The 21,128-nt window shown below is 44.7% G+C and overlaps 1 protein-coding gene across 1 annotated transcript in view; it reads left to right on the top strand.

Moving 5' to 3' along the window:
- The first annotated feature begins 75 nt into the window (after positions 1 to 75).
- The window catches only part of EPHA1 (EPH receptor A1), a 34,089-nt gene continuing 13,036 nt past the window's right edge, over positions 76 to 21,128 (top strand). Inside the window, exons 1-4 of the mRNA XM_027899767.1 lie at positions 76 to 230; positions 3,269 to 3,336; positions 14,892 to 15,167; positions 16,821 to 17,211. Of these exons, the coding sequence (XP_027755568.1) occupies positions 164 to 230; positions 3,269 to 3,336; positions 14,892 to 15,167; positions 16,821 to 17,211 (802 nt within the window). The 5' untranslated portion in view covers positions 76 to 163. The remainder of the gene's footprint in view (positions 231 to 3,268; positions 3,337 to 14,891; positions 15,168 to 16,820; positions 17,212 to 21,128) is intronic.

The raw sequence follows: 21,128 nt of genomic DNA, 5'->3' as shown, positions 1-21,128 counted from the left end.
GGCCAGGCGGGCGGTTGTGCAACGTGCGCGCTGCGCTCGGGAGGCTGCGGGAGAGGCCCATGCGCTGCCCGCAGCAGCCCGGGCGCGGAGGGCTGAGCCGGCGGGGGCTGCGAGCCGGGCCCCCTCTCCGGCCGGCGTGGAGCTGAGCGCCTGGAGCGCCGGGATGGAGCCGTCCCTCTGGCTCCTTCTCTTCTGGGCTCTCCTTCCTCCCGAGGTGCCTGGGAAAGAAGGTAAGCGTGGGACCCGGCGCCGGTCCCTCCGCCTGGAGGGCTGGGCTGGGGCGGGCAGGCGGAGGGGGACCTCGCTGAAGGGTAGAGAATGGGACCTGGCCCAAACGCCTGGGGCTCCAGGGACACCACAGAGGGACTGGGATATCAGGGAAGGGCAGATTGGTGGTGGTGGGGACCAAGGCCTGGAGCAAACCCCAACCAAATCTCGGTAGCTCAGTGAACGAGCCCAGGTATGCTCTCCCCCTCCTTCTCCACCTCTTCCCAGTTGAAGCACAAATGCCTCGGCATATCCAGTGAACCAAGAGAATTCTGCCCTTGTTTCCCTCAAACACGGGCCTTACAGATAACAAGTTTAAACACAAACTCACGAAGTTTCTTCTCCCCCTCTGCCAACACCCCCGCATACTCCTTAGGAAGCCCTCTTGGGAGTTAACCCTTGTGAGCAAGCGGACAGTCATTTTATTGGAGAACCTTTTACCTACCCCAGTGTTGGAAGCTGGAGCTGGAGTTTACAGTTTCGTCTTCCACCTCTTAAGAATTCCTTGCTTCCCTTCTCTGTTCCACTTGCTCCCTTTTATTAGATGTAGTGATCTTTTTTCCTTCTGTCTTGATAGTAGTTACGCTACTGGGTTATGAAACCTGGGAGAATGGTAACTCTTAGCAGAGAGGTGAGGATAAGTACATCTCTGGTCTGTTCCCTACCTCCTCCTGCAGTTAATTCCTGCTGGGGACTTCTGTGTTGCACAGTGAGAGGTGCTGGGGCTTTTCCATCCCAAGGACAGTCCTTTGCTTCTCCAAGCTCTCGATCGAGAGGACTTAGTCACAGCTGGCAGTTCAGCCATGGGCTCATCTCAGACTCTGCGAGTGCTGAGTGCTCTTCTAAAGCATTCATGACAAGCACGTTTCTATTAAGGATCCAGCTATATGGATGCAGCTAGCAGGCACTGTGGGGAGGCCAGCCTAGGTGAGAAGTAATACCGGGTAGCACCACACAGGCTTTGGTTTCCAGAAGTTTGTGACCAGCAGTTGGCAGTAACACTCATGGACCTGTCTGCCAGCTTCTCCCCTATCTCAGCCATCTCATTTGGGCTGTGTCTGTGATCTCCTCTTTCTTAACTTGTCGATCTGGGAAACAGCTCATTTTCCCAGCATCCTCTCTTATCTGAAGTCTTTCTTCTTTTGGGGGACACCTCCACCCATGTGGCTGGACAGTCATATGAGATTCATAGCAGCGAGGCTGTGGACCAAAGTGCTAGTAATCTCTGCGTAGTCGTATTCCCTGTGCTTTTTTGGTCTTGCTGACTCAATCTTCCTTTCCTTGGAGAATCCCTGGGATTCACTTTGAGAGGTACTTCTTGGTAATGGACTTTGTCCTTCCAGTGGGCACTCAGGAACTGAAGGAGCTGCCCTTGCTGACAGTGCCAAGCATGGCATAAGGGCTCTGCAATGTTCTTGTCCTGGCTACTTCCAAGTTCCTTTCCCCTCACTCTGATGGAACTTGCCATGCAGCCCCTCTCACTTCCACACTGATGCTTCAGTCCTGTAAAGCATGGGATAGATATTATCTTGGTGACTGTTCTGGCAGGACTGGCTACCTCACCCTTGGAGGTTTTGGAGCTAACCACAGAAGAATACTATCTCAAATAGAGAGATTGAGAGTAGAAGGGAAGTGAATGAGGAGCCTTGTCTGGACAGGGAGTCTGTGGCTTAGGAAGGTTTTGCCATATGACCACACTGTGAACATTGTGAACTTGCAAAACCTGGATTCCTGCTTTTCCCTTCTCCCAATCCTGAAAGGGTGTTTCAGAGGTGAGAACAGCAGCACAATCCCTCTTATCTCTGATTCTGGGCCCACAGCCTGCTTCCTCATTCCACAGGACTCTTGCTGATCTGCACTTTACACTCTCTTACTTATAGTTGGCAGGCAGTATTTGTAAAGCAGTCAGATGAGGGGGAGGAAACCTGGCTATTTAAATGCCATTTAAAGATTTCCCCCCTCCTACCTTTCACCCCCAAATTCTTTTCTGAGATGTTCAGAAATGACCCCTCTGAATACACCCACAGGAATCTAAAAGGGAATCCAAGGAATTTTTCCTGCTTCCTGTGTTCTTAAGCTGAGACTGCAATAGGTGTACGGAAACCAGTATTCTGTTCTGGCAGCACCGGCAGACCCAAAGGCAGGCACAAAGCTGCACATCCCACAGTATGACTTATTCCATCTCTCTTCTCCCTGTTTGCCTACAATGTGATACGTTTCTAACATCTCTTCAGATCAAGACTTGAGGGCAAACTCTGATCACATTTTCAAATTTCTTTGAGGGCTAAAAATGAACATAGCAATGATTTGCCACACGATTCCAGTAGCCAAAGCTTAACACAGCTGGGCAGGGCAATTCTGCAAGAAGTGGCCATAGTATGGCCAGATCTGTTACTCTCCTGATGTCCCTGCTAAAAGGCAAGGTGGTAAAGACTTAAACGGTTTGTAGGCCACCGTCAGATGGTGGACAGCCCGAGTCAGAAGTAGAGGGCTCATCAGTTTGCACAACTGATGCATCCTCATGGCTTTTGGATACTGTGACAATGGCCCTTCTACAACTTCGCACTCCCTCAGTACTTTCCCACTGTGTTTCAAGCACTGATTAGTAACTCTAGGTAACACTGATTGATCTTTTGTGTTGGTAATTTGTTTGATTGCCTTCCTCTTCATCCATTTAATCTGCTGCCTTCATATTCCAAGGAAAAGGTGTTCAGCTGCTAATGCTGTGTTCCCATTTGAATAGGCTTCAGCCTTCTCCTTCCCTTTTGGGGCAGCTTTAGGAAGTAATAAAATTTGTCAGGGTTGCATTTTTTGGATATGTGTGGGAGGGGGTCTTGTATATAGGTAAAAACTTTTAACTCATGACTAGCTGCATCGTCTCATATCCTTCCATCATTCCTCTAGCAATACTTTTCCTCTGTGACAAAACAAGGATGAAACCATTCCATAGGCCACTTAAGTTGGGTCACTGATTCTTTTTTCCTCTTCTTCTGGTTTTCAGTGGATCTACTTGACACAAGCACCGCACAGGGTGAACTGGGCTGGCTTCCAGACCCTCCAGAAGTAGGGGTGAGTACACACATTTGAGGAAGGGGAGCCACTGGGAGTACTAAATGATGCAAAAGTATAATCCATGTTGAACTTTCACCCTTTTTCTTGAAATCGAGCTTCTGCAGCTCCACTCTCTCCTGAAAATTTTATGCTTTGTAAATCTCTCTTCCTTGCTGCCACTTCACCTCTGAAATCTCAGCCACTAGCTGGCTTTTAAGGACTGATGTCTCATTGAGTTTCAGTAGCTTTTCTGATGCTTATTGACTTTCATTAGCTCTCAGTGATTAAACATATCCCTGAAATATATTGTTTCCATGAAGAAATAAAGCAATGGAGAGAAAAAAAGAAAAAAAAAACCCAACCATCACCCAGTATTTCATTCTGTCGTATTGCAAATAAATCTTATGTCTCTTTTTCTAAGCAAATAGGCATAGCAGAAGTGTTACTGTCCTAAAGTCCTTCAAGAAATTAGAAACACATTACACATCTTTTAATTCAGGAGTTGACTGAAGAAATAACTATGTTAAGTCACGGGCCAACAATCTGCTCTTATGGATGGGCTGCAAGAGTCTAGGACCTTACATCCAGCCCTAATGCTGTGTTTGGTCCATGCAGCTGATAATGAGAAAAGCATTTCCTTTTGTTTCATGACTGCAAAACTGAGTTGATGGAAGTGCTTAAAAATCTACTCCTGAAATCACAGCAAAATTGAACCCCAAAAGACAGCTGAACTCTCAGCTATTTTTGTACAAGTACAGCTATTTTGTATGCAGTACAGTTGAGCAGTCCCTTTAGTGTCACAACCAACTGTTGTCAAAGATGGTTACCTTTGCAGTAGCAGGACTGTGGTAGTGGTGGAAGGAAGGCACAAAGAAAATGTAATTTAGGGAGTAGTTAGAAGGACATGTTAATTCATAGTTCTAGTTCCTCATCCATGCTCTTGTCTTTCTAGCAAGTCCCAAGCTCTCCTGTGGAGAGAGAGTCTTCACCCTTGGTGCGTATAAAGTAGACCTGGATTCAGCCTGTTCCTAACTAATTTTCATAACTTCCCTGTGTAATGTGCTGTGGCTGCTTTAAATTCACCCCAGCCTCCTCCTCCTCCCAGTAGTCTTGCTGGGTGAAGTAGAGCCAGACAGTGAGGTTCTCCTGTACTGGCATAACTGCATTTGTTTCATTAGTAAAACTGTTTTGGTTATTATTATTATTATACTGCACTCAAAACAGGTGCCCTAGTGAGACATACATGTAGATCATGTTTTGCCCATTGTTCCCTTTGTTGTCCCATCAATTGCCTGTGTGGTAATTTTACCCCAATTCTAGGCTCCAAGCATGTTCACAATGAAGTCTGACTCTTGAAGAGACTAGAAAAAGTCACTGAAAAGTGTGTCCTAAAAAAATAAAAAAATCTGATAGGAAGAAAATAAAACCTTTGTTACAGAACATCTGATTTTTGCGTAGTAGGTTCACAGCAGTGCAAGGAGTTGGCATACCCATCTACTTGTGCTACATCTGCTTTTTAAAATATGTATATTCAAAATGTAATTGTAACTGAGAAAACATGGCCTGTGAGCGATCAAAACTAATAGATCAGGCTACTGGTGACTATAAAATAAGAGAATGAAGAATAGATTCATTGACTCCCAATGAGCAAGTCTTTTGCAGAGATTTGTCTAATTACATCATTTCCCATTAACTGTTAAAAGGAAGACTGACAAATTGCCACAAGCAAAAAGGGAAAAACGGATTTCTCTCTTGTAATCAGAACTTTGAACAACTGTTTCTGAAACAATTCTTCCAAAATGAAAAAGTAAATATGTTTCAAAAAGAACAGAAAATAATTCAGAATATTTTTTGACAAAAACGAGCTAAGAGTAATACTGAACAGTCTGACTAGCTTGATTAGTAACAGGTTGGAAACACCTGAGCTGCACTGCATACAAAGTTGAAGGGTGTATTTCATGTAACACTGGTACTTGTACCTCACCTCAGATGCCAGAGATCTCCCATCTGTGAGCTGGATTTGTGTCAATATACTTATCGCACAGAGGAGGAATTTGCTGTGAGGAATTTTCATGCTTTATATGGGCAAGGCCTCCGAGGCATAGCCCAGAGAGTTTGGATAAGTCTGCAGAGGCAGAATTGCACTATTGTTTTCTCCTCACTTTTAGGCAGTGACAGTGGGTGAAGTGGCTTGCCATGGGTGGTTGTTTCAGGGTCAGTCTTGGTCAGTGTCCAGCACAGACAATGCTTCTGTTAACACGTGAGCAGCCTAAGGACACCGAGCTGTACACCAGTCAGTTTAGACAGTACATCCAGTAGTTCAGAACTTGTGGATTACATTACCTGGCATCTTGCTGGTTAAGCTTAAAGGTAGTCTTTATGTGAAAGTCTCTGAACTTTAAGTGTTTGTAGAGTTGTGTTTGATAAAAGGTTTGTGCTAGCTTGTTTTATAGTAGCTGTTAGAAAGGGTTTCATTCATTTTAGGCTAGTACTGGAAACTTGGCTTTTAAAAAGGCAGACTACAATTCCTATAATTCCTTTTTTATCTACCTTACCACCCCCTCCACCATCATCTAACAAATTTCTTGTAATTATTTTTTGTCTTTGAAATTTTGCAAAAGCAATAGCAGTTGGGCACAGGGAAGTGTATTACAGCACTAGTGGTAGATTTCCACCTTCTAACATACCTTAGAGAGCTAATGATGACCCATTTGAAGGTGTCAGGAGTATGGAATTTACTTGCCCTGACATTTCTTTGAGACTCATCATGCTGCACAAACAGCCTAGCTACTTGAGCTGGTTTCAAAAATCACTGAAACTGTTCGAAAAGACTTCCCAAATCCTATCATGAACAAATTCAGTTATTAGGCATAGCAGCATTGCTTTGTGGCAGCTTGTAAAGTAACAGTATAAAAAGTTGTTTATTTCTAATTTTCTTTCAAGTATAATTGCATCAGCTTTGAACAGATTGTGATGAGGAATCATGTCATCCTCTTGCATTTTACCTTTAACAGGCAAGGCCCTGAGCCATGCAGCCTGGCTTTGAAGTTGGCTTTGTTCTGAGCAGGGGAATTGGAGGAGTGTCCCAATGGTCCTTTCCCACCTAAATCTTTGTGTTTGTGTGGTATTTTGAATTGTTTGCTCATTAGAATTCTGAGCTTGAATTTTTAGCCCAAGGTCACAAGGTCCTTCCAGTTTTACATGAACTCTGTAATAACTATTTCTATGGATTTTCTGTATCAGTTTATGTAGGTCTATGATACAATGTATTGAGCAATGCAATGTTTGTCTTTAATGCTATGATTATCTCACCCCCAACTTGTGTGCCTGTCTTGAAATTTTCCATTTATCCACAATTTCCACGTGAACAGTATTTGCATAATCCAGTCATACTTTCACGAGTTTATGTGACTACTAAAGTTCCAGGCCATTTGTACTGGAGGATGCTGCACACTGGGCTTCTCAATATGACTTTCTCTCTCTATGCTGTTGAATGGATTGTAAATTAAACACACTTTATTCCTTTTTAGCTGCTAGTTTTAGTTTTCTTGTAAGGTGTGCTTTCACCAGTTCTACAACTGTCTTTGCTTGTAAAAGGGTCCTGTTTCAAGAGACTTTGTTTTTAATTGTATGTACGTTATTTTAGGAATCGCATGAACTCTGCTGCAGCCAAATCCTGTCATATTTATTAAGTATTAAAGGTTTGGCAAGGCTCAGTTCTCCACTGGTAGCTGGTTTATGGAGCTTATTTTTCCCAATTTATATTCCTGCATGGATCATAGTATTGTCAAAACTTCCAGATTATTTTCTTAGTCTTCTTTCTAGGATGCTATTGTTCTCAATCTCCTATTCATGGTGAGGTGGAGGCCATAGTTTATTTCCTGCCTATTCCATTCTCTTGATTGCTTCCCAAAGTACTTCAAAGCTATCAGATTTTCTACCAGGTTTCCCAGCGTGCCTGGCACTTGATCTCCTTAACTTTTCCAAAGTCTACTTTCAAACAGGACAAACGATGTGCATTTAATCTCAGTGGCCTATCATATCCCAGAGGCTATTAATAAATAGCCTACAACCAGCTATGACTACTGTAGCTCCAAAAACACTTGAAAACTTTGGAAATAACTTCTTCAGTTCTGCACCCTGTGTTTCACATGATCATAGCAGCTGCCAAAGCTATGTGAACACAATTTGAGTAAGCCAAAACCCAGGTTTTTTTTCTTTTTTTGGGGGGAGATGCTGTTGTTGTTCTATTAAATCCCAGGCATGGTTCAAATTCTACAGTCCTAAATAGTTTTCTTTAGGTAATAGACTACATAAAGTACCTGTGACCTGTCAGCAACTTCTGTATCACTGACCACACAATAACATTTACATGCCTTCAGGTTCTAGCAGACTAAGAGGTCCCAGATGTTGATTATCAGCTGATGGCTGGTTTCTGTTTCCACCACTTCTGGTCAGACAGATAGGCCTGTCATGAAGGAAATAGTGCTGTGGGCCACACAGCCTTCAACCTGCAAGCAATTCCAGCATAGCACTCCTATCTTGTTAACCCTGGGCAGTTCACTTAGTCAGACTCCTTGATATCTTACTCAGATAGTCTTACCTGGAACAAGTCTCAGCCAGTCAGCTCTTTCTAGCATGGGAAGGTGGTGTGAAAAATAGCCATCAGAAACTGTGTTCTGTGCACCTCCTCCCACAACTGTTGGTGATGCATGTCCTTTAAGAGCTAACCCAGAGGGGTGTCATCACCTCTGAAACTGGAGTAGAGTAGCAGCATACACCTCAGGCTGCTCTCAGCTTAAGTATCAGGCACTGGGGATTAGCTCCTCCAAGTGAACAGGATCTGTATAGAAATAAGGGACAAATGCTTAAAGTCAACAACCACCTGGAAATGGGAACAGCTCTGGCTTCAGGGTTGTATCCTGAAATGACCTGCTCCTGTTGATGCATGTACTCAGTGGAGATACTTGTTGATGGTATTCTGTTAATCTAAAATTAGTCATTTTGTGTGGATTTGGAAGAGAAGGGATAAAAATATTATGCATATCCAGATATACTTTACTCAGAAGGGTGAGAAGGGGGAGTAAAAAACAGTGAGATGAGAACAAATAAAGTCTAAATTAATAGGTGTATGGTACCAACCAGGCAGCCTAGGATGGAGCCACTGCCACAGACCCAAGTAACAATCTCAGCCAGTGCATTCAGTGCTGTGATCCAAAGGGTAGAAAAGAGCACATTCTCAGCCAAAGTGAAGATGCTGTACAACCATGACATTCATCACCACAGCTGCTTGGGCACTATGGTGGTGACAGCACTGTTGCCTAGCAGCTTCAGAAGGTTGATTCACCCTTTTATAGCTGTTGAATGAGTGGACAAGGTTCAATGAACTTCCTCACGTCAACACAAAAGCAGCACAAGTCAGCTGGAACTTTGAGATTAATCTGCCCATAGCATGGTCCTTCAAGAAGACTAACAGGCTATTTAAAATAATAAGAATAAAAAACCAAGTAACTAACCAAAAAACCAAAACCAAAATAACTTTTATTATAATACCAACCAGAATACTGGTGAGTTTGCAGGCAGGCAGGTTAAAAAGAAAAGGCTTCATGCTTTTTATTGCCTTCTGAGTGCTTGCTGGATGAACCTATGCTTTGAAGTGTGATTCTTACTATCTCAGAGGCAAATCTGCAGAAAAATATGTGCATGATTTCTTGGAAGGTTATTTCCATTGTTTTTAAGGCCTAGTTCCTGGCTTCTCTACGCTGAGCTGACCTGAAGCTTGCCAGCTCCTCATGTGACTTCCACGCTGCCAATTCCTGCAGCTTCTTTTCTCCAGGCAGGTTTGATCATCTCAAGGAAAAGGCACAATTACCCAAATCTTGATCCATCTTTAAAAGGAACTTACACAAACAGAGCAAGTATTGGCCATTGCCATCAGACACATTTCCAGGTTCTCTGTAAATCTAGAAGTGTACTTGACACACTATAGAAAACCACAACTTACAATAAAAAGCCCTTCACCTTGAAAAAAATTTAAAAATCACTTCCATTTACAATGTATCCTATGCAATGTACAATGTAGTGCAAAAATAACATGAGAGATAACATTTTCTGTAGTGGTAATACAACTTTAGCCATAAATTCTGAACTCTTAAGATGCACCATCGGATTTTACAATCCTGTCCTTTCTGTAGTTACTGATAGTGAGTGCTAGGAAAATAGGTATATACAAAACAAATGTTCCAAAATACCTAGGTGAAATGCTGGGCTAGAGTATCATTATCCCTCATCTAGTAGCATCTCTTGTGACCAGAATTGTTTTCATGCAAGACCTTAATGTGGCCAGACAGTTAAGAGAATGAGCAGACAGCAGAACCTGGGTTTGATAAACAGGTTCTGTAATCAATGTGCTGGAGCTGTGCAGCTCACATTAGCACCTTATCTTCCCATAAGAACATGAGTACAAGTTAAATTAAAAGGACATGGGTGGGATGGAGACCTATGTGCTAGTGCCCTAAAGAAAGAGTAATTACATAAAGCAGTTGCTCCTCCCTGAAAATAATCAATGGATCATTGTGGGGAAAAAAATATATCATCCCACCCATAAAGATACTGTAGATAAGTAAACATCACTTCTATGTTCATTTGTGTCAAAGGCTCCATGATGATGTGATGAAATCAAAATTGCCTGACCATAGCCAAATGATCAAAGAAATAAAAGCAGCCTTGGCTGTTCTCAGATTTAAAGTTATAGACACTCATGAAGTGTCTAGATGTCACCACACTTCTTTCATCATCGTCATCTAAATTGTCTTCCACACCAGCAAATGAACTTCAAAGTATATTGAGAAACTTTCAGTGAAGGGTCACAGAAGTTTCATTCTGGAATACACCACTGTGGTGCTGCTATTCTTGGCTGGCTGGCCTAGCTTTACCTACTTACAGATTTTTGTCAGATGTATTTTGGCTATAGAGAAGCTCCTCATCATACCACGGCAGGTGCCAGCAAAGTGCCTCTACTGTCACAGGCTTCCCTCTGAGGCAGGACACTAAGGTTGTAGTACAGCTCCAATTGCCTTCAACTCTGAATCTGTTTCAGGAAGGTTTTTTGGTCACGGTAGCATGCAAATACTTCTATACAAAAGTCAAAGACACTCCACAGGCAAAAGTGCAGCCAGGGAAAGGGGCTGCACAGAACAGAAACTGTTCAGCAGCACATGTTCTGCTAGGAGGTTTCTGGCTTGGCACACCAGTGATGTATTGCTGCTGAAAAAGTTTGCTGTTTTGGGGCCATGCAATTATTCTTCAGGAGGAGATTTAATGGCCTCTAAATTCTCTGAACATTAGATGGTAAAGAGATACACTTGCTAAGCACAGGAACACTCTAGCTGGCTGTACTGACTTAGCCAGTCTTTTCATCTTAGTAGAACTTTATAACCCAAAGTTAAAGAAGTTATTGTATTTCAGCATATGAACACTCAACTTTTCCAGTAGGAACTCTGAACTTTTCCAGTGGAGACATACATCTTAGTTTAGTTACTTCAAACCTATTGGCAACGTGCTTGCCCTGTTGTTGCTTCTGTACGTCTCTTAAAAGCATTGCTGTGCCTTTCTCCAGGGGTCTGCAGGCCACAGATTGGAAGCCACTGTGCAAAGGTAATTTGAAAACAGATGAGATATAGGTCACAGCATGCAGGCTCTTATCTGAAAGGAGACCGGCAAGCTGGAGATGGAGACAGCATTCCTATTGCAAGTCACATGCTCTTTTGACTCCAGTCTGAGCCTAACAATTTGCAAAACTGTCACAGTCTGATGCTTCTGTCACTGGTAGCCTACCTCTTCATTAGCAGGGATGAATTTTGTATTCACCAACACAAAAAGCTTGTTGGCTTCCCCCCACACCCCTAAAAAAGACTAAAACCAAAAGAGACCACTTCACTGATAGTCGCTCTAAGAAGACAGATTGTCCTAGATAGGATTCTTGACACAGACCTAACTTAGAGAAGGCTCATTATATATAAGAAGCAGAGTAAGACTTCCGTAGGCTTCAGACCTTCAAACTGTATAATCAATTCAGAGGCTAAGGAGGCAGACATTAAAAGCCATATACCTTATCTTTGGATTTTTACTCACATGGCAGACCAAACCAATATTGTTTACTACATATATATGTTGGTGCCCTTCCAGATTATCATTCAAGTCATTCTGAACTGGATTCGTAAAGCCAGCTTGGCTCCACCACTACTTTCTTCATATGGTATCCAACCAATGGAAGGAAAGTTGCCTTCCTTTTTTCTAAACTTGCAGTGTTCTGAGGTTATTTAGATACTTCTTTGTTTTGAGGTTGACATTCAAATAACACTAATTGCTGTGCTGGAATTATATTTTGCTCTGTGTTATAACACCACACCAAGACTTTCAAGAACAAACTTTTGAAACTAAGTGCCTGTATGAGTATAAAGGTTCCTGAGAAGCAGAGAATGCTCTTTTTCTTCTCAAATCCGATGGCTACATCCTTAGACTTCTAATGAAGTCAAAGTACTAAGTTATGGCCCTCTCCTGAATGCATTGGCACTTGTTTTCTTAGCAACTTTTAAAGAATTCTATTTGATTTGAAAAGTTTGAAGACTAGTTTAAAGACAGTTTAGACTTTTTTTAAAAAAAAAAAAGCATTGAAAGGGATTTTTAAAGAATAAAATTTAAAGAATTTAAGAACTCCTTTACTTGCTTGGGGCAAGGAACTGGGGAATTGGACTTGATGCTCTCCAAGGATCCTTTCCAACCTAAGTCTTTCCATGATTCTGCATGTCATGAGAAGGTTTTCTCTAGCATCATAAAACCACAAGTTCACTCACTGCTAGAATGAAGAAGTCTGGCTGACAATGTTCCCAGCTCATACTAGGAGAATGTCACCCATCCTATGGCCAAACTGATGACTGGAATAAGGACACAGTGCCTGGAATGAAATGAGTACAAAGTTATATTATCAAAGGTGTTTGATTCAATGTCACTGGCAGAGAAACTGGAGAGCCAAGTAATTAATATTGATTGAGCCAGACTTTACCACATATGTTTATTAAGAACATTACATTAAAAATCAGAGGCATACATTTTGATTTTGCAGCAGATTCTTTGAATATGTGAGACAGTTGCCTAGCAACTTCTGGTCTCATCACCCTTTCATTAAGTGTTGTATGTAACAGTTTTCCTCAACTACTTTGAATTTAAAAGCTTCACTGAATAATAAAAAGAAGTCAGAAGCATATTTAACAATAGTTCTGTATTGTTAGCATAAATAATATCCTCATTTTACTTCCTTTACCCATCAGCAGTAGAGTCTAGAAAAACCATGTCTGACTCCCTTGTTATTTCTTTGCACCACACTGCATATGAAACCGTGCAATAGCCAGTGCCAAGCATCTCTGCCCTGAAGAGCTCAGTCTGGAAGGAGCTGGGCTAAGATGAGCTAAGAAATACAGGGGTTAGCAGTATGAGTTTTTCCAGAAGTAGAGTTTAAAGGACCTTTTTTTTTTTTTTTTTTTTTGCTAGAGTTGTCACTACTGAGAATGAAACTTTGGTCCTGTATTACTTAAGTTTTGAAAATGGTATATTAAGGACATGCATCGCAACAGCTCTTGGCTTTTGGTGAGACATGAGAAAAACACTTTCTGGTGACACTTGTCTGTGGTACTGCCTTAGGATAAACTGCTAATGGAAACTTGTCTAACTCTTGGCCTCCAAATGCAATTATGCTTTTCCCATCAGCTTGGTGGAGGCAGACACCCATTTAAAAATGCTTCTAAGAGTCAGTCCTAACACTGGCAGTTCCTTATGAAAACTACTTTTCTCTTATTCTCCTTTCTAACTTCATTTCTTCAGTATACTTCGGGATGTGTTGTAAATTCAGTTCCGTAGCATTTTCCAGAAGGTTTTCAATTAAATAGTGCAAGAGATGATTAGGTGATTGTCCCTTCCAGTTCATCAATTGTGATTGACCTATCAGCCTGTTTCTCTCTTTTGCCATCCTAAGTCCTTTGACCTCCAGTTAAGTGAAATGAGTGTAAATCCTGTGTGGTGCAGGCATATGCCAGCTGGATCAGATTAAGAGGGTGGGGTAACACTGGAGACTAATTATGTGGAGAAAAAAAGGAACAAGAAGGGACACATAGATACCATCCACAGAACTTCCTGGGAGGAGACTGTTAGAATGCACTTAGGTAAAATGCTGAAATCATCCAGATATGAGCTTGTGCTATCAGCAGGGCTTGCTGGCTGGGGGAAGGCATTCCCATACTTTGCAGAGTGGGGCTGTGTAGGAGGTATGCTCTAAGTCATGGCATCAAAACAGAGCCTCCTTTAGCACTCTGTGGGTCCATTTCTTGTGTTCCACTAGCAGAGTGACCTGGTCTGTGGCATCAGAAGCTAGGAGAGCAGCTGTTGTGCTGTGAGCACAGGAGGGGGTGGTGCTGGAGAAATGTGTGAATCTCATGCTCAGCCCATGAGACTTGACAAGCCTAGAGCAATACTGAGACTCAGGCCTTGTTTAAATTGCATCTTAACCTGGGGTGTGATTTAAAACCAAGATGCTTAAACTTGTGCCAGTACCTATGTGGGCACTTCTTTCAATTTAATTTGATTAAACATTTAAAGCATAATGAGAAAAGGTAGTCTTAGCAAGTGGGGGGAAAAGGATCTAAGTTATTTTCCCTGTGGACAAAACCTTGCTTTCCAAATTTTCATTTCTCATGTGTGACCTACTCAAAGAGACTGTTGTTTGTACTTTGTATCTGACCTGTGGTAAGGTAGCAAAACTAGAACCACATAAAATTTTTGCAAAAGTGTATGTTAAAATCAGAATCAAAGCTTATTGAATTCATGCAAATAGTATTAGTGAGGTCATATAACCAGCTGGGCTCATGTTCTCCTCTCAGCTATTTTTTGCTGGGGAAGATGCAGAACCTAAACGCAGCATGAAGTCAGGAGAATCAACTGAGTTTTAACAGTTAAATCAGGGTTTGCAAGATATCCCATTTAAAGAAGTGTGAACTCCAAATTAATGAGTGCTTGCTCTAGCACAGTCCTTCTGCAATTTGTTTTCCCATAATGTCAGGCCATCTTTTCTCTTACTCCCAAATGCTGTGTGTTATTTCTAGGGACATATAATAGTCCTGGTCTGGTAGGTCCTACTGTACACTTTGAATGTAAACTGTGGCAGAGAGAAGTGGCAAATATATGGGAGTAGTGCGTCTTTTTCTCAATCTCTAAGGTAAGGCAGTATATGAAAGAAATAAATTGGAACCAAGGTAGGATGAAGGGGATGTACAAGGGTCCGTGTAAATCAGATCCTAATTACAGTATCCTCTTCGCTCTCCATGTACAGAGTTTCGGCAGCCATGAGGCTGCAGACCAGATACAGCTTTTGCTGAGTGTAGGAAAACTTCTAGCTGAACAGGCTTTGAGCCCTGAACCCTATATGAGAATCGATTTTTTAGGCAAGATTTTGTCATATTTGAAGTGAAACTTGTTTCTCAGATATGTCTAACAATGTGTGTTTTCTTCTGCCCTGGGAGCAGTGGAGTGAAGTGCAGCAGATGATAAATGGTACCCCGATCTACATGTATCAAGACTGCAGCGTACTTTCCGAGGGTGACACTGATCACTGGCTTCGCACCAACTGGATTTATCGGGGTGAGGCAGCCTCCCGCATTTATGTGGAGCTAAAGTTTACTGTGAGGGACTGCAAGAGCTTCAAAGGTGAAGTGGTGACCTGCAAAGAGACCTTCAACCTCTATTACATGGAGTCTGAGCAAGATGTTGGGATCCAGTTCCGCCGCCCTCTGTTCACCAAGGTCTGTATCACTGGGGGTGAAGACTGAGTCATACCTTTTGGCTTAAGCTAGTTGTATCTTTTAGCTTAAACTAGGTGTGTCCTGCTGGCTGGGAGAGGCCAGGATAACCAGGATCTGGGGAAGGGCATGGATAGTAAGCACTGTCCTTAGAATAAACTTTGCCCCCAGTACTCTCTGTGATGCTTTGCCACAGGAGGCACCGGAGTTCTCAAATGAGATTGGACTTCCGTTCTGCATAACCACTTATTTAACCAGACACCACGTAGGTAAGGATTCTAAAGGGTTGTGATTGAGCTGGACGGTTACGTCAATCTTTAGAAATAGCAAAGCAGAGACCAATGGAATTTGACTTGCCTTAGGTAATAAACCAACATTAGACTAAGTGAAGAACAAGTCCAGTTCAGGTCTCTCTGGTCCTGATCATTTACTCTGATTGCTATGAGATATAGGTCTTCTTTTATAAACCTGAAAGTGATGGCTTGCTATAGTGAAATTCTCCCTGGCGTGAAAGTATTTAGGACTGCCATATTTTACCTGCTATTTTCCTTAACACAGGAACATTCTTGCCATGGAAATATTTGAATTGCAGAATAGGGAACCTCTGCTTCTTTTTGCAGAGGAAATTCTACAATCTAGTTTTGTCCTAAAAGAAGCCACAGACCTAAATTACTTGACTGCCCTTTTCTTTGCAGTTTAAATGGGATATGATAAAAACAAAGTGCAGTAAAGGCCACCACAGGCAGAGCAGGACTCTGGTAACTGATTCCCCTCCCTCCCCGGTGCTCCTACACCTCCCCTGCAGCCTACCATGTGAATTTGTGAGATACCTCCACAACTCCTAAACATGATCTTATGATCCCACTGCCAGATGCAGCTGCTCTACAGATCCTTTCATCTTCCATCCAACTTTAGGGAGTGGGTGGTGTCATGCAATGGGGATGGGCCTGCGGAGGAGAGGATCAGTTACCAGGCTCTCCCTCTGAGAAGAAAGGCCACCCCACCTGCAGTCCAGCTGTTCCATATCACAGGATGTCATGGAGACCTTTCCCATTTGCTCAAGCATGGAAAGCATCTCTCACTCACACTTATCCTTTGTTTGCTGAGGCAGTGGGAATGCAAAAATGTGGGAGCATTTTTCACCCAGGTATCTACAGTGCTGAAATATGTTGACTGCTGTCTGAGAAGCACCTTGCAGTAGATGATCTGAATGGCAACAAGAACAGCCTAAAAACAGGTGGCTGTAATTCACTGGTCAGTTTAAAAGCACAACTCTAAGTGGTGTTCTGATTTTACTGCATCCAATTTGCAAACAAAATTATCACAGAAGAGAGAGATTTGTTCCTTCAGGGGCAGTTCCTAAAGACCTCTGGAATCAGAGACTCGGAACGTAGGGTGCTCTAGAAGACCAGTGAATGACTACAAAACAGTTGAAGGAGATGATGGAAACTATGGAGACACGGAGACAGGAAAAGATGCTTTTTGTTAACACCTCTTCCAACTACGAGGAAAGCATGCAGTGCTCTGGCATTAGAAGCAGATGACCCTACAGCCCCTAAAAGGCCTTAGTGTAAAAGAAACTTGAGAGACATGGGTATCTCAGCTGCTGTGGCCTGCTCAGGTGTTAAAGCTGTTGTTTTTCTCTTTTTCTCTTAGCTCAACACTGTGGCAGCAGATCGAAGTTTCACAAGCAGAGACATTGAATCGGGGGCCATGCAGCTGAACACAGAAGTGTGCCCCATTGGGAAGCTCTCTCGCCGGGGCTTCTACTTGGCTTTCCAGAACTCTGGAGCTTGCGTAGCAATGGTGTCTGTCCGAGTGTATTACAAGACTTGCCCGGAGGCAGTGCGGGGCCTGGCTCGCTTTCCAGAAACACTAGCAGGATCAGAGGGGCTGACAGAAGTGCCTGGGGTCTGCGTGGAGTATGCAGCTGAAGAAGTGGGCTCTCCCCCCAGGATGCACTGCAGCACCGATGGGGAGTGGCTGGTACCAGTGGGCAGATGCCTTTGTGCTGTGGGGTTTGAGGAAGTCGATGGGAGCTGCGTAGGTGAGTATGCAGACACTAGCTGCAGGCCATGGGACAGATTCCAGAGAGCTAGAGATCAGAGTATCTGTAAGCACAGAGTGGGATCAGGGCAGTTAGTGTGGTCTGTTTCTCTCTTGCCCGCCCTCTGTGCCTGCCAGGAGTATCTAATACCTTTCCTCCCTCCTTAGTGTCTCTTTTTCAATTGTGATTTTTCTCCTTATGTGTCAGGTGTAAGACGTGCACACACCTCTCCACTCCCTCTTGGGCTTCATCCAGGAGCTTTCAGCTCTGCAGCTAGTTTCTGAGAGCTGTAACTATGTGATTGACACTGACTCACTCAACAACTGGTTCTCAGCCCTTAAACAGAAGCCTTGTTCTCCCAGGGCAGGTGGGTCAGACACCCAGAACAGGGTATTTGTCCCGTGACTAGGAAGCAGAGAGACAGAGGGGACAGGTTTCTCTCCTCTGTGTCTCCTTCTTCTTGGACTGGGATGACTTTTCTGGCATGGGAAACCATGTAAAGCATATTGCACAATATGTGGTGCCTGCTCTGCTGAGGAAGAGCAATTATAGAAAGCAGAAGAGTCACCAGGGTGCTGGAGTCCCACTAGCAAGGTTGTTGAAGCAGGCAGCACAGGGCTCTCCCTTGGCCACGGAGGGGACAAGATTCAGCTTCTTAAGGCAACTTTGTTTGTCATGGGAGAGGATATGTGTGTGTTTTGGGGGTATGTATTACTGCAGAAAGGGAGGTAAAAGCACAAGTCTGCTCTTGTTGTCAGAGCTCTATGGCACAAGGTTAAGGCATATAGAAAAAAAGGAATCCATGCACTGGACTCAGGTTCAGCAGGTGCTCCATGTCTCTGCTTTGCTCTGCTACAAGTAGCTGGTGCCTCTATGAATCCCCACTTCTTACTGCTCATTTCGTTTGGGGAGGTGGTGAAGGTTGAAGCAGAAATCCTTGCCATCCTCCAGCAATCCCCTCTCTGCACAGCCCAGCCAGTTTTTCCACTTAGGTGCTATAGAGCTCTCCCCGCCCTCATGAGAGCACTCCTCTGGGAAGGGGCAGGGAAGCTGTCATGTCTGGACAAGCCTTGACTGCTATCACAGCGCAGGTTCATTCTACATCTGTGCTTTCATCCCACTCCGCCCAAGTACAGCTGCAGCCAGAAGTATCTTTTGTAGGATTAGCAGACACTGGGGGGGTCTTCCAAGAGAGGAAGGGAAGAGAGGAGAACCTAGCAGGAACAGGGAGAGGTACTTCATGACCAGAGCAGTGTTGTCTCGGAGGATCAGAGGAGAAGGTGAATGTGGGTTGTCTGCTGAGGCATATCTTGGGGTTCTCTCCCTCAGCAGAAAAGACCAGGCATTATGCAATGGACTGGGAGCAATCCAGGTCAGGATAAAGACTGAGATCACAGCTTTTACTTTGTACTTAGAACGTGGAAGGACTTCAGACATGTAAAGTGCGACAGGATGGAAGACCTTCTGGCAGTGTCATCTGAGTTTTGCCTTAAGTAGGAACCAAAAACAAAAAACAAGGCTGAACCGTGTCCTCTAAACAGGGAAAAGAACCTGACCTCTGCTACAGGACAAAAGACAACAGAAAGCCAGAGGCTGAGGTTCTTAAGTAGATCACCCAAGCTCTTGGTAAATTCCCAGCCATACAAAACTCCTGGGTACAGAATGGCTCAGCCATCCCATGGTCCCAGAAAAACTATGCCTGCCCAGAGCATTATATCGCAGTCTCTCACAGTGTTTCAGACTTTGCTGTTGATAAACCCAGAGCTCGTGATTAACTTCCTCAAGTATGTAATTTACGGTGAATACGGAGGCTGGCTGTGCCCCGGCTTGTGTTCTGGCTCCTCGATGGGCTCTGCAGGGTGGCAGGTGAGCCGAGCTCCCTGTCAGCTCAGGGCTGGTGTCTGCAGGCTGCCCGGTGCTGGCTGGCACTCAGACTCCCGGGGAATAAGGAATGAAGAGAGCGCCCCAGCCATCCTTTCTGCCCTCTGGTGCCTGGTGAGCAGGCCCTTTTCCCAGGCTTGTTTTTCCCATCACGTCGCCCGGAGCGGGTGCCGAGGGACCGGGGAAACCGGGGGCCAGAGGGGCTGGGCGGTAGCCGAGACTGCCGGCTTCGCGCCTCTCTCCCCCGCCGGGCGCCCTCCCGGGACAGCCGGGGGCAGCCGCCCACCTAATTCTGCCCGGGGCCCTCAGGGAAGGGCGGTGGGAGCCGGCAGCCCGGGCAGGCCCGTCCCGCGGGCTGCGCCGCCCTCATGGCCGGCCTGCCGGGCGGTCCTAGGCAGGCTCCGCTCCGCCCCCGGGGCGGGGCCGGGCCGGGCTCCGCGGGGCGCTGGGCCGGGCCGCTGCCGCCCTCTGCCGGACACTGCCCGCACCGCCAGCGGGGCCCGGGTACGTGGGCCCGGTGCGACCCCCCGGTGTCACCTGCCAGTGTCACAGCACTGCCCGCCCCGCTTCGCTGGTCTGGGCACAGCCGCGGGTGACGTGACGCGGTCCGGCCGGGGTTTTCCCCTACGCCGGGAGTCCCCCGCGCAGCTCCTTCTCCCTGGCAGGGTGTTGTCTCCCTGCAAGGCAGCTCTCCCTGCTTGAAGGGGCTCGGCACCACCGCGGGGTACAGCAGGTGTGGGTTGGAGTGACACCGGAGCTCAGGGCTGGAGGAACAGGGGTTCTCCTGGGGTCGAAGTTAACTGTTCTGGAGCACAAGTCTTATGAGGAGCGGCTGAGGGAGCTGGGGTTGTTTAGCCTGGAGAAGAGGAGGCTGAGGGGTGACCTTGCCGCTCACTACAACTATCTGAAAGGAGGTTGTAGCCACGTGGGGGTCGGCCTCTTCTCGCAGACAACAAGTGACAGGACATTGTCTTAAGCTGCACCAAGGGAAGTTTAGGTTGGACGTTAGGCGTAAGTTGAACACAGGAAGAATTTCTTCACAGAAAGGATGATTAAACATTAGAACTGACTGCCCAGGGAAGTGGTGGAGTAACCATCCCAGAAGGTGTTTAAGGAAAGACTGGACGTAGCACTTAGTGCCATGGTCTATTTGACGTGGTGGTGTTCGGTCATAGATTGGACTCAATGATCTCAGAGTCCAACCTAATTTATTCTGTGATTCCTTGATTCTTGCAAAGGTCCTCCAAATTTCCATCATTTACTTGCAGATAATCTCAACCTGATAATAAGAGGGTGTGTATATTGTCTCATATTTATGGCAGGTAGTATTATACAGGCAACATCAGAACCTCTATGTTATGCAAGTCTGTGGCATTGTGTTTCCTTTGTTTTTCTCATTGCTGTCAAAGCTCTCCTGGCCCAAACTGATCCAATGTCAGGAATTTTGAAATCTTATGCTGAAGCAAAGGGGCAAGGGCTTCAAAGCTTTCATCTTCACTCCAGCATATAGAACTTTTCTCAGTTGTGAGCAGCCTGGAGATGAAGCTAACTTTTATTGCCTGTTTCTCAAGGAGTTGATTTGGTCTGGAATATAAATGGAATCTCTCTGGGCTGATGACCATCGATGCTTGAGCCTTTTAATTTTTTTCAATGGCTTCTGCTATCATTTGCTTTATAGTTGCATGATTGTGTCTCAGAATGGTAGGCTCTCCTGATTGGTTCTGTTATTTCCCAAAATGAGAAGGTGGTGGTTGCTCCTACTTCTTGTGATTATTTCTCCTTTCAGTGCTCTTTAGGCGTCACTGCTGCAGACTAATGATGAGTAGGCTTGTTTGGCCTAGGGTCCCTCAGATGTTCCTCTGTGTCACACAGTAGCAATAGCTAGATTGTTTTCTTGTCTTCTACATAAAAGATCATTTCCTATGCTATGCTCCACAACAGTAGGCCATTTGTGTCAGGCTCCTGAACAGATGGTTTTCTCTGTTGGGATCTCCTGAGGGATTATTCAGGACATTGTTGCTTTTATGGTACAATAG

The sequence above is a fragment of the Empidonax traillii genome, unplaced genomic scaffold, assembly GCF_003031625.1.
Source record: "Empidonax traillii isolate 1590-97213 ecotype Southwest subspecies unplaced genomic scaffold, ASM303162v1 scaffold688:size580741, whole genome shotgun sequence".
NCBI lineage: Eukaryota > Metazoa > Chordata > Aves > Passeriformes > Tyrannidae > Empidonax > Empidonax traillii.
The sequence above is the reverse complement of the archived record's forward strand: the minus strand, read 5'-3'. Positions and strand labels throughout refer to the sequence as shown.